Here is a 13,573-nt window from a genome sequence, read left to right as displayed (position 1 = left end):
AAACCCCACAAGTTTTTTGGGTTCACAAAGAATTTACGACGACCCTCGAACTGGTATTCAAAAATGAGATAACTGATAAGAGGCATCAAGGAGGAGGAAGTATTCTGGTCGAGTTAGGTTAAGAAGAAAGGTTATGTGCCCTAATTGCACACCACCTTAACATTAACATAGAAAAACACAAAGAAAAATATTCGCATCACATTGGAGCAGGCCTTTATTTCCTAGCTTCCCCAGTTGATGGCATCCCCATTAACCACTACTCTACTCCTGACAACTGACTGGCAAAAGTAATCAGTGCTACAGCGGTGTCGAAGTTACATGAACCTCGGTAAACGGCGCGGTGGACCCAGTAGCGAACTGCAACGATGTTGCGCAATGGAGCTAGCGGCTAGAATCGAGCTGAGACCATCGCGAACTGCAGCGATGTTACAAGCAATGGTCCCCTCGATCCTAACCGCTACGCTTCACCGCGCTGCATCGGGCGCAGCTGCATACTCAACTGCACAGATCTTCGTCGTTTTGTTATATGTTGGCATGTTCGGAAAATGCAACGTATGAATCATCAAATAACGACTTGTACCGTCCAAAAGTGTGGCAGCAACGCTCTGTCCATTCTTTCATTCGATCATATTGCTTGCAACTGTTCTGCTCACCTATATTCACATCACCTTGATCACCTTGATCACCTTGACTCCCGTTGATCTTCGAACTGGTCGAGCGGGCGCCAGTAATTCTTCCATTTGTTCCGATCGCGTGCCAGAGTAGCCCAGTGGTTCCTCCTTTCGCGCGGGACACGAAGAGCATCATATTTTTCTTTCAAGGACTTCGTGAAGAAATCTGACCATCGGGTCGGCGGTTTTCCTATGGTGCGCTTAATATCGCGGGGAACCCAGTCGCTCACGGCTCTGGTCCAACGGTTGTCATCAAAGCGCATCACGTGTCCGGCCCACCTTATTTTACTTTCCTTGGCAAACGCGGAGGCGTCTCTAATATTCGATCGCTGACGTAGGAGAGAACTTCGAATCCCGTCCCTCATTTGCGTGAAACGGGATACTCCTAGCATCACTCTCTCAATTGCGCGTTCAATGACGCTCACGTTTTCTTCCTGCTTGCGAAATGCCCAGGTTTCCGAAGCATAGGTCAAAGCAGGAAATACGGTGGTGTTGAAGAGGTGAGCACGGAGCCGGATGTTCCTGGTCTTCTTCACTACATCCTCGATGCTCTTGTACGCTCCCCAAGCCGCTCGTCTCCTCCTGCCCAGCTCGGGGGTCAGGTCGTTCATCATGTTCAGTTCCCGACCCAGATAAACGTAGCTGGTGCATTCGGATATGTTCGTTCCGTTGAGCGTGAATGGGGCATCCGAGACCCATCCGTTCCGCATGAACATCGTCTTTTGTAGATTCAGCTGAAGACCGATGCATCCACATGTTTCGTCGAATTCGGTCAGCATTCGTTCCGCTTGGCTGATGCTAGGTGTTACCAGTACGATGTCATCAGCAAAGCGCAAATGGTGTAGCTGCCCACCATCAACCTTCACTCCCATGTCGTCCCATTCCAACTTTCGCATTGCGTTCTCGAGGGTGGCTGTGAATATTTTGGGTGAGATTGTATCACCCTGTCGGACCCTCCTCTTCACGTCAATGATGACGTTCTTGTAAAATGGCGAAATTCCGGTCGTGAAGTTACTGTACAACTCTCGAAGTACCTTTATGTACTGAGTAGGGACGCCTTGGTTGTCCAAGGCTTCCACGACCGCTTCCGTCTCAACTGAGTCGAAGGCCTTCTTTAAGTCGATGAAGGTGAGACAGAGCGGCATCTTGTACTCTCGTGATACCTCAATGAGTTTCGAAACAGTGTGAATGTGGTCAATCGTGCTGAATCTTTTTCGAAACCCTGCTTGCTCGCATGGCTGTCCTTCATCCAAGACTTTTTCAATCCCATTAAGGATTACTCTTGTAAAGAGCTTGTAGAAAGCTTGTAGACGGACAGTAAGCAGATTGGGCGATAGTTGCCGATGTCATGTGGATCTCCCTTTTTATACAACAACACGGTCTTGCTGGTCTTCCACTGTTTAGGAACCTTGCATTCCGACAGATAACGTGTAAAGAGCCTCGCCAGGGTGTTGATTAGTACTGGCGGAAGGCTCTTCAGGTGTTCTGGTCTTATTCTGTCGGGACCGGGTGCCGTACGATTTCTTACCGACATGATAGCATGTCGTATTTCGGACGGGAGCACCTCTGGAATGACTTGTCCATCTTCCCTCAGATGGTGAGGAGGCAAGTGGACATGGCTGTCGAAGAGATCAGAGTAGAAGTCGTAGATGATTTTCTCCATCCTCCTTCTCGATGCAATGACTGTTCCCTTTGAGTTCCGGAGAGCAGTCATCCTCGTCTTGCGACTGGCGAAGTCTCGACGGGCATAGCGGATGCTTTTTCCCGCCTCTGCAGCTTCAACCAGCACTTCTGCTCTTCTCTCTTTAAGGTCTTCCTTTCTGCAAAGCCTTGCGAGCTCGGACGTGAGTTCTTGGTTCCCTGCGGCTCGTGCTGCTCCACGCTGGCGTATCAGCTCAAGAGTTTGAAGAGACAGGCGCCTCTTGGTGGTTTTAAAACTCTCAGCCTTCTTCGCGCAGTCGTGAAGGTGTTCGACAAGCCGGTCATATTCCTCGTCGATGTTGTCCATTGCGGAATCTTCCCAAAAGCCGGCCAGCGAAGCGAAGAGATCCCAGTTGATGGCAGTTCTGGGATTTCTCTCTCTGAACTTGGCGGCTTTCTCTACTCTCCTTGTGAAGGAAAATCTTCCTCGGAGGAGGCGATGGTCCGATCCCGTATAGAACTTTGGTACAACACCGACGTCCGTCAGGCAGAACCTTTTATTGACGATGATGTGGTCAACTTCATTACGGTACCCTCCACCGGGTGACTCCCACGTCCAGCGTAAAGAGGAGGGCTTCTGGAATTGCGAGTTCCCATGGATGGTCTTAGTCGTCATGATGAACTCGGAGAGCTTCTCTCCCTGGTCATTCCATTGTAGGCCGTGGGTCCCGATGTGAAGTTCCTCCGGCGTTCTTCTTGGGCCAACCTTAGCGTTGAAATCGCCAATTATGACCTTGTAGAAGGCATGATCTTCTTGGTAGAACTTCTCCAGGTCCATATAGAAAGCTTCGACTTCTTCTTCTTCGTAGCTTGATGTTGGAGCGTAAGCGACGAAGATAGTCAAAGCTGGTACTGGGCCACATCTTCTCATCCGCAGACGTCCGATTCGGGTCGTAAGTTGTTCAAAAGAGTCGATGTTCTTTGCCATACTCGTGTTGACGAGGACGCCAACTCCACCAACACCTCTACTGTCGCATGTTCCTAAGAACAGTTCTTCTCCAGTTTCATCTACGGCGTTGAGAGGGTGACGTCGTCTCGTCTCGGTGAGTCCGATGACGTCGTACTTGATCTTCTTGGCTTGCATCATCAGATCTTCGATGGCCGCTTCCGATGCAAGCGTACGTGCGTTATAAGTACAGATCGCCATCCTAGTCCTTTTCCGTTTTGGTAGCCTATATGACTCCTGCAACCCCGTCCTACCTGGCGCTACCGTACCAGGCTTTCCTCCGGAATCAGGAGACTCTTTTCTATTAGTGTGGCATGCAAAAAAAAACTTTAAAACCCATGGGCAGGTTGCAAGCCTCTAGTCCCATGAGTTTCTGGGAGAACTTTCGTTCTCCCGGTGTGGACATGTGGAGCTTATTTGTTGGAGGCGACTCCAAACCGCCTCCCTTGCACCTCCCAGTCACTTGATTGCAGGCTTTTGGCCGGACCGACGTGCGGGATACAAGGATGTCATGAGTCAGTCCTGGCTCAGCAGAAACAGGGAGTCCATCTCCTGAATCCACCTGCGTCTCTGGGCAAGCGCAAGGTCGCTTTTGGTCCGCGATTAGCCCCCTATCCGCCACCCGGGGACGCGCCACGTAGCCTCGCGACTAACCGGCTGTGATCCCTCTAGTGAGGGAGATCCGTGGTATATTCACATAATAAACACATTCCACTGAACCACCGTTCTTGGTGTGTTCAATTAGGGTGATAAAATTCCTTTAGTCTCTAGTCACCCACTTATATACTTTGGTGCATCGGCTAAAACAAGCCATTACTCTCCTGCATCAAAAAGTAACATCTTTGAGGCCAGGAAAAAGAGACTAGCTCATTGAGCAACTTATACGGTCAAACCAAAGACCGTGAATCGCATCAGATAGTTCTCAACGCAACGACGCTGAAAACTTTAGAATCCCGTTACAGGGAATACACTAAACATGTTGAGTACTCAGCAATAGATGAGGAAACTTATCAGAAGTGCCGATCAGCCACAGCACTACTACAAAATAGCATAAGGCAAATAAAAGAGGCAAGAGAAAACCTCCAATAATTATATAACGAGGTTAGAGATGAGTATAAAAACTGGAAAACAAGTCCGAAAGGAAGGATTTGATGATTGAAATTGAACAAATAGAGGAAGAATCGCAGCTACAATCTGCGATAGCTGGAGCAAAGGACCTAACGTTCATGCTAACAGCGCGCCTTGATGAAACAAAAAATATGAGCGAAAATATGGAAATTAAACTGGGATACATGTACCTAAAGCCCCAAAGAGACGATAACGTCAACAATGAAGAAAACGAAGAAGGGGATGGCGAAATTGATAATACAAACGAAAATTGTGTGCGAGACGCCACAATGCTCGCAAGACAAATCAAATTCAGCATCCACATGCAATAGTGGCACAGCCAAAAGGACGCTGAGATCAATAAAACCTCCACAAGCCACACTACCAAAATTTTACGGGAATTCTGACGACTTCCCAGAATACTGGGCCATTTTTGAAACCGTTGTCTGTAACAGTGAAGAACTGGACATTATGGAAAAGATACTCCTATTCAAAGAAAGAAAGAAAGGCAGAGCGTTGTCTACCTATATAAGTGGGTGACTAGAGACTTAGGGAATTTTATCACCCTAATTGAACAGACCAAAAACGGTGGTTCAGTGGAATGTGTTTATTATATGAATATAGGTGTGCAGAACAGTTGCCAGCAATATGATCGAATGAAGGAGTGGGCAGAACGTTGTCTGCTGCACTCTTGGATGGTACAAGTCGTTATTTTACGAAAATAACCATAACAGCGAACGGTACTTTATATCACGCCCCTTATCTATCACAGGGGTCGATTATATATGTTGGCATCTTCGGAAAATGCAGCGTGTGAGACTGAAGGATTTTTCCTATTATAGAAGCAAAAGTTAGCAAGTAAATGGACGAACTTCGAAGATTTCACTGAATTGAACTAAAATGAGTTCAACGCTTTGAGACTTTGAATATGAATAATGCAAGATGGTCGCACATCGATGAGACATTTCAGTACCAAAAAGTCATTGAGAAAAGGATGGTCGCATCTGTTGTTACATCGAAAGTAAAAATTGAGGAAATCCGATGCAAACCAGATCGGACTAACCTCATAGCACAGAGTTTCATGGCAGTCCTCATATATCTTTAACTGGTCCTGGAGAAGACCAGCTTCTTCCTTAGTTTCGCGAAGCGCTGCGACCCACTCATCTTCACCGGGATCAACGTGTCCTAACATCGCAACAAACCCAATTTCACAGAGAACAAAAGATCGAAAACGAAAAAAAAAACTTCAAAAACCCAACCTTTAGGAGGAGTCCAGTGATACGGCGGATAGCTAGCTTGCAGCAATAAGAATTCCACTCTACCAGACATCCGCCGGAACACCACCAGACCAGCTGCACGAACTATATTAGACATAAGCGGAATGAGATCTAAAGAAATAGCTTTACAACCACGAGTATATCCTCTGTTTAGCGCCTCAAAATGAAATACGAAGATAAAATAAGTGTAGGAGTGCGCAAAAACAAATCAGCAAGAAAATAAAATATTATGCTGATTCATATATGTTTAACTTTCGACAGAATTGAACAATCATTAGAATGTGATAGCAAAGGACCAGAAACAAAGGAAAAAAGAAGACTCAGAAACCTTTAATATGATTTGAAGACAATAGTTTATTCTGCACCAAAGAACGGATATGGTTTTCTGATATTTGCGTTATTAACACATTCAATCGCACATCTATACTGTACTAAGTTGGTGGATGAAATCAATTCATTCTTTTCATGTACAATTCTGCCTGTAAGCCTGCTTATTATATACCTCAATGTCCGGCTAAAGCCGGACTTCAGACTTTCGGTGGTTTTAGCTTCGCTCCCCTTCACTGATCAATGAAAGTTAATAGTAGCGGTGTTTTCTGTAAAATTAGATTTGTGTTTTTTTAACAACGCTTTCCTTCTCTTCTTTATATTATAAGTTAAGGCGAAAGATTACGGAGTTTTCCTTCTAAACGCATCATTTCTACATTTGGAGAATATTCGACCATCAGCTACAAACACTCCTTCGATGCCAGAATAATATAGATACAATTTGAAAGCATTAGTCGAAGTATGGGTATTCCTCCTGATTTCCTCCAATAGTTATCACAGAATGTTTTACAGTTATCACAGGATGTTTTAACATAAAATGACGTGAAAGACATCATCCTACTGACAAAGAAAACGTTCCACGTCAGATCACGTAAACAACTTGCTACTATTTAAGCAGCCGTTTGCATGCGTGTTTGCACTTTCCAAGAACGGCATGCTACAAACTTGAGGCGAACGAAGAAGGAAATATGCACACGGAGGAGTCATAAAGGTGAAGAGCGCCCAGTGGTCACGGCTATGAAACGGCTACAACTATTTATCTTTTACGTCATACACACTGAGTTATTGCGCACCAATGACCGAGTCCACCGACGCCGGTGGATCCGTCGCACCCCACAATTGTTGATATCTGGCGCCGGCGCACCAATTTGACGCCGTTGGACCCGTCGCACCCCCTTCTATAGGTATCTGGCGCCTGTGGACCCGTCGCACCCCCATCTATAGGTTTCTGGCGCCGGTGGACCCGTCGCACTCGCTTTTATAGGTATAGATAGTTTACATATACATATATATACATATATACATATATATATATACATATATATATATGTATATATGTATATATGTATATATGTATATATGTATATGTATATATATATATATATATATATACACATACATACATACATACATACATACATACATACATACATACATACATACATACATACATACATACATACATACATACATACATACATACATACATACATACATACATACATACATACATACATACATACATACATACATACATACATACATACATACATACATACATACATACATACATACATACATACATACATACATACATACATACATACATACATACATACATACATACATACATACATACATACATACATACATACATACATACATACATACATACATACATACATACATACATACATACATACATACATACATACATACATACATACATACATACATACATACATACATACATACATACATACATACATACATACATACATACATACATACATACATACATACATACATACATACATACATACATACATACATACATACATACATACATACATACATACATACATACATACATACATACATACATACATACATACATACATACATACATACATACATACATACATACATACATACATACATACATACATACATACATACATACATACATACATACATACATACATACATACATACATACATACATACATACATACATACATACATACATACATACATACATACATACATACATACATACATACATACATACATACATACATACATACATACATACATACATACATACATACATACATACATACATACATACATACATACATACATACATACATACATACATACATACATACATACATACATACATACATACATACATACATACATACATACATACATACATACATACATACACGTGACAGAATAAGCCCGTTATTATATATCATGATCATGATAAGTGCACAAACCATTCAATACCTCTCAGACTATAACCACTCAATACCTCTTCATATATCCTGTAGTCGGTTTTACGGCCCTTAATTACTCTCAATTTCTCATGGAAATTCTCAGTAGCAAACCGCAAAGATCGGTATCGCAGTGAATTCGACAAGAGCATGCACAACTTCGACAACAAACTTTTTATTTCAACGAACAACAATATCAAACATTGCAGTAGTCGCAACAACGAGGTACTCAGTTGCTTGCAAGTCACAAAAATGAAAGAGAGTTACAACTTAAAATTCAAGGCAGTTACAAACTAAAAAATAGAAAATAATGGAACCACAACAAAATAAAAAGTTACAATGTGTAAAAATGTGAAACTCTAAGAGAAACAACCTGTATCATTTGCGGGAGAAACTAGCGAGACTGAAACAGAAGTAAAGTTGAGATACTCATCAAAGGACTAGAGTAAGAAAAAGCTGAAGCTTGTAGGAACGTGATCTGATCATTTTAGCAAAAACAAGGAATGATCAGGTCCTAAAGAAACGTGTTTCACATCATATGGGAAGAAAACTTGATACGGAAAGTACTGATCTTTCCCATGGTCCAATCCAAGCAAGCCGTACCTAAAAATATTTCTGCGATCCTAAAAACCCAAGTTTCTATACAAAACCACACCATTATAAAATCGTTAGATACGTGTTTAATCAGATCAAAAAGGTCATCAGTATTCGTCATGAGTTAGTCTTTTAACAATTCTTAAATACAGTCGGCGTCCCACGGCAGATAAACAACACTTCGAAGTACAGCAATGACCACAGCGAAATAAGAACTAACCTGTTTTGACCCCATACAAATAATCGTCCAGAACTATTGATGGCACCAAAAGATGTATTTCCCGCATACACTATTGAGACCTGTACATTTCAGAATGACCAAATCAATGGCAATTGCAAAAAAAAAAACTGAGGTTTCACCTTCTTCTTTTCGAAAAGAGGTTGGTCCATTAACGTTGGACGATCCAACCTCTGTGTAGCTGGGCCCATTCCAAGCAATCCGACCCCCCAAACATAGACCTGAACATCTGCGAACTGATGTTCAGCTTAATTTCAAATTGCTACAATAGCTGCTTAACATTCGGTACCAAATCTCAAAGTATTTTTATGGACAAGAACAAACATAAACGGCCACAAAAACGTATAGAAATTCTTTTACAGAACACTCACCTCTCCGCACTCCGTGTTAACGACGCAAGAACTTGCCGTTGATCCCGCTGATGTTATTTTCCCAGGAGGAAATGGAATGAATCGTGATGAGTTCAACTGAGCTGATATATCGTGAACGATCCAGAATGTTAAGAAACCTCTGCTCCCTCATTTCATACAAACACCTTACCTGAATTGTGTCATTTCCTATACCGGCCTGTCCATACTCACATTGGCCCCAGATAAAAACTTCACCATTCGCAGAAAGTGCCAACAGAGTGTCAGAGCTACCAGAGATGGAGATGATCTTCTCGTCAGCTGCATCGCCTAAAAGAATAATTGGCACTAGAAACGTAAGAATATAATGGCGTAAGTCTGCTACGTAAAAAGAAGACCCGTTGCTAAGCAACGTTGCTAAGGATTTCTTAGTTTTGCAGAAGTAAACAGTATTCATCCGTTTTAAGAACGCAATAACAAGATTTACTAACCGCAACAATCACTGCATTCCTAATACAAAAAAGAAACCAGAATCAAAAATACAGACATAACTTCAGAAACATCAGAAGAAGACGGCTATCAAGTAACGGATGAAATGCTACATCATTCAAAAGAAAATGGAAGAAATGTATTCCTCATTCCAACTGTTGTCAGCTATTCGCTGCCTGAATTCTTTTCCATTCAAAAGTAATGATCATCACGAAGTCTATCTCAAGACTTTGATGAAGCTAGAGATTTATTATGAGACCAGCCTAAACGTCCGGCTAAAGCCGGACTTCAGGCTTTTTGTTTTTGGTGTTCGCTTCGCAGTAACCGTAGCGACGTTTTTTTTTAATTAGAAAAGAATTTTTTTCTATCAACGTTTTCTTCAATTTTTTACCCGAAAATTCAAGCACAGATGAAGGATTTTATGATCTTTCCCTAAACGCGTTAGTTCTGTATTTGAAGAACAATCAAACATGATTTTACATCTATGTTTCTCTCACATCTCCACAATTTAGAAAAATTATTCAAAGTATAAGTTTCCTCCGTTCTCAACTATTAGCAAAGAATGATGCGTTAACATGAAATAACGTGAATATCACTATCGTAGTGATAAAAATAACGTCCTACGTCAGATCGCGTGAACTGTTGGCTACTATGTATTGCATTTTAGCAGCCGTTCGCACGTGTTTCCTCTTTTTAAAGAAAGGATGCTAGCAGCGTCGGGGAGACATGCTGGGAAATAGATATGCGGAGGAACCACAGAAACGCATTCTACCCCGTTGTGGCTCCCGCGCACCAATCCGCCGCAGTGGAACACGTCTTTCCCCGCTCTATAGCTTTCTGACACTGGCGCACCATTCCGACTTGTCTCACTCAATTTTACCGCGTTTGGGCTCCAGCGCCCCAAACCGACGCCATGGTGACCGCCTCCTTCTCTTTTTGGAATTTCTTGACTGAGACAGACACATACACGGACGCACGCACGGGACAGAATAAGCCCGTTATTATACAGCATGATAGTTTGCAAATTTAGGAAGTATACATTCACATAAAAGTTTATTTACTCTCACTAACATATGACAGAAACAAACTTGCCTTATCAAGGTCAACATACTCGCATAGCTGTGGGCAGTGGTCCAGTGGTTAGACTGCTCGTCTATCGGTTGCATGGCTATTGTTCGGCACATTACATACAGAGTTTTGCATCAGTATGGGGTATTTTCGTGGCACACAGACACACAGAAACACAGACACACACACGTACATACGTACGTACGTACGTATGTACGTGTGTGTGTCTGTGTGTCTGTGTGTACATACATGCATACATACACACGAACTAAGCGCGTTATTATATAGCATGATAATAGTTGATATAAGTTGAAAGAATTTTAAGCGAACGACTATAATTTTGAGTCCGTTCTTGATTTTGAGAAAGTAATCCAACAAATCTGACAACCCACCTAATATTTTTGACGGCTTCCACTGTATCCCATACTCGCCATTTGCACATTGGCCATCCTCGTTTAAACCAAAAGAGAAGACTTCTCCATTTCTCGAGAGGACAAACGAGGTATCCAGAGCGCAGTGCACATCAATTATAGGAGAATCGCTAGGAATTTCCACTGTTGGGAGAGCAGAGTCCCTTAACTATATTATAATGATATAGCACCTCAAATTTATCGTGCGACTGGAATTTTACCCCATGCACTTCGCGATACTTTTCAGGATTTTGTCCGCACTGCCCATGTGCGTTGTCTCCAAAAGCATAAACACCTGATGTGGTGGCAACTAACGAATGTGCTCGACCTGATGAGATTGACAGTATGGTGGTCCCTGAAAAGTCTCTGAAAACATTATGTAAAGATAAGATGGGAGACAGTAAAGTCTGTCGAAAATGAGATCTTGAAATTATAGTTGAAGATACGATCAAATCATTCATAACAGGCAAAAAAGTGTGAATATCTTAGCAAGTTGCTCGTCGCTACAGTGGTTACAAGCATGCACAACTCGAAATTTACGTAATTTTCAAAAGAAAACTTCTAGTATAAAAAAAACTCACGGACAGGCAATTGTATCCGCTTCGCACTTATATAGTACTCTTGACCCCTCATATCCTCTTCGCGAATATGGCTGGTAATTTGAAATCTGAAGTCAGGAATCCTTAGAAATGACGGCAGAAATAGTAAGATCATTTGCTAAAACTCATCGTCATGTATAGTAGGGTCAAAACGACACGAAGTACGGCGCAGTTGCGTAAGCGTCTTAACTTAAGCGGTACAGTGGACCATAGCGGTTAGGATCGAGTGGGAGCCATACAAGCGCCTCTAATCGCTGCAGCTCTCAATGGCCCCACCTCGATTCCAACCATTATCTCCAGCGCATTGCTTGGAGCGCAGCCGCTTACGCAACTGCACTGTGCTTCACGTCGTTTTGATCCCTCCCCCCACCCCCTATATGATCATGGAAATTTCACCTGTTGTTCAGTCCAGAACCGTATAGTTTGTCTTTGGAGGCAAACAATGAAAATCCGAAGCCAGCTGCTATATGTTTGATCCCTCTTGTATTGAACTGACTTATTCGAAGAGGTTTACGCGTCTCTCTGGCAGTTACGACCTTATCGTTGACCACCAGTCGAGGTATGGCTAATGCACCCGAGGCAGACAAGCCACACCCGTACAGCGCTGTGTTCGCCTAAGAGAACAACAAATCTCTAAGACTTCATTTGTAAAAAGATCATCTCATGTTAACACCTACTTTCTTCCTCAACACAGTTTCGGTTTTCGTCCCAGCGGCCCTGGCAACTAAATGTTTTCCAGCAAACCTACCAATCATCTGAAACAACACAAAGATGGAATTTGGCTACAACGTACAGAGGAAATTTTTTGAGACTCTTGTATTAGTAGAGTGGTTACTGTCATTTGAAGCAATGTACACAACTTCCGATAACAAGAAAAATAAAAGGCTTGGATCCAAAAGAATGATAAAAACTATTCAGTTAACTGCGTGACGATACATAAAACATTTTAAGCCCTCAGACCTTAATCCTCTCTTTATATGCGTCTTTAAATTTCTTTTGTCTCTTTTTGTCTGGCCCAATTCGTATGCAGACTGTCGATCGAAGAAAGTAAGCTAGTCTTCTATTTTCTGTCTCAACTCTTATGGACTTGTAGTACGCTAAAAACAATGTTGCGCATACTAAAGCTACGATAGCGATATAGAACTTTGGTCACTAAAGGCAGCGAAGATTTTAACTGGCGTGGAAACCTAAGTGAAACCCTAGAGTTCCGGTTGTAGGTTATAGAAACTAGCTTGGCTCCCCTAATCATTCCATAATCGTCGTGAAAAAATGAGGACCGCTTCAACTCCTACGAGGTACGTTAGGACGCAAACCTTCCACGTTCCGGCCCCTTCAGCAGCCTATTCATTGGTTTTACTTGAAAAGACTGGTGAAGAGACCTCATTAATATTCAAACGCTCGCTCGTGGACGCGGTGCGTTGCGACTGATTTCGAAAGAAAGAACGCGGTCTTCCACGCCTTTTTCTACGGCGATTAATGAAGGATAATCAGAACCACAGTGTTTTTCCTACAGATAATCTACAGCCTAAACTCTAGACATTCGCTGTGGTGTCTGTACTACATCGAAATTGTGACACCTTGCCTTTAAATCACATGATGATCGAACAATTGAAGACAATGGAGAGGCAGTTTTGCAATAAAACTTATTCTGTATTTCCTCCAAAATTCCGATAGTTTTTATCCTATGCTGAAGAATGTCGCTGAATGTCGCTCCAGCAAGAGCTTTATGTGTGCTAGTTATGGATGAATCACCCAAATCAGAATGCTTGATAATCTCTTTTCACTTGCAGATTCCA

The 13,573-nt window shown here is 42.4% G+C and overlaps 3 protein-coding genes across 6 annotated transcripts; all 3 read right to left on the bottom strand.

Moving 5' to 3' along the window:
* Nucleotides 1–682: 682 nt before the first annotated feature.
* On the bottom strand, nucleotides 683–1,816 carry RB195_001462 (uncharacterized protein; the record flags this gene model as incomplete). Its single annotated transcript, XM_064198245.1, has 1 exon — nucleotides 683–1,816. One exon carries the CDS (start codon nucleotides 1,814–1,816, stop codon nucleotides 683–685), a length of 1,134 nt encoding a protein of 377 aa, XP_064054126.1.
* Nucleotides 1,817–1,947: 131 nt separating this feature from the next.
* Nucleotides 1,948–3,519, bottom strand: RB195_001461 (uncharacterized protein; the record flags this gene model as incomplete). Its single annotated transcript, XM_064198244.1, has 1 exon — nucleotides 1,948–3,519. The coding sequence occupies one exon, from the start codon at nucleotides 3,517–3,519 to the stop codon at nucleotides 1,948–1,950; it is 1,572 nt and encodes a 523-aa protein (XP_064054125.1).
* A 678-nt stretch (nucleotides 3,520–4,197) lies between these two features.
* Nucleotides 4,198–12,532, bottom strand: RB195_001460 (uncharacterized protein; the record flags this gene model as incomplete). Of its 4 annotated transcripts, XM_064198242.1 has the most annotated exons (12): nucleotides 5,792–5,813; nucleotides 6,205–6,260; nucleotides 8,557–8,635; nucleotides 8,847–8,926; nucleotides 8,987–9,085; nucleotides 9,236–9,331; nucleotides 9,405–9,541; nucleotides 11,161–11,347; nucleotides 11,400–11,533; nucleotides 11,760–11,845; nucleotides 12,174–12,391; nucleotides 12,455–12,532. In XM_064198242.1, 12 exons carry the CDS (start codon nucleotides 12,530–12,532, stop codon nucleotides 5,792–5,794), a joined length of 1,272 nt encoding a protein of 423 aa, XP_064054121.1. The 4 variants fall into 4 exon arrangements, with proteins under 4 accessions (XP_064054123.1, XP_064054124.1, XP_064054121.1 ...); XM_064198240.1 differs by lacking the exons at nucleotides 5,792–5,813; nucleotides 6,205–6,260 and having other exon boundaries at nucleotides 8,515–8,635; XM_064198241.1 differs by lacking the exons at nucleotides 6,205–6,260; nucleotides 8,557–8,635; nucleotides 8,847–8,926; ... (6 more) ...; nucleotides 12,174–12,391; nucleotides 12,455–12,532 and adding exons at nucleotides 4,198–4,254; nucleotides 5,489–5,610 and having other exon boundaries at nucleotides 5,685–5,799.
* Nucleotides 12,533–13,573: the final 1,041 nt, after the last annotated feature.

This window comes from Necator americanus, chromosome IV (genome assembly GCF_031761385.1).
Source record: "Necator americanus strain Aroian chromosome IV, whole genome shotgun sequence".
Classification (NCBI taxonomy): Eukaryota; Metazoa; Nematoda; class Chromadorea; order Rhabditida; family Ancylostomatidae; genus Necator; species Necator americanus.
The sequence above is the reverse complement of the archived record's forward strand: the minus strand, read 5'-3'. Positions and strand labels throughout refer to the sequence as shown.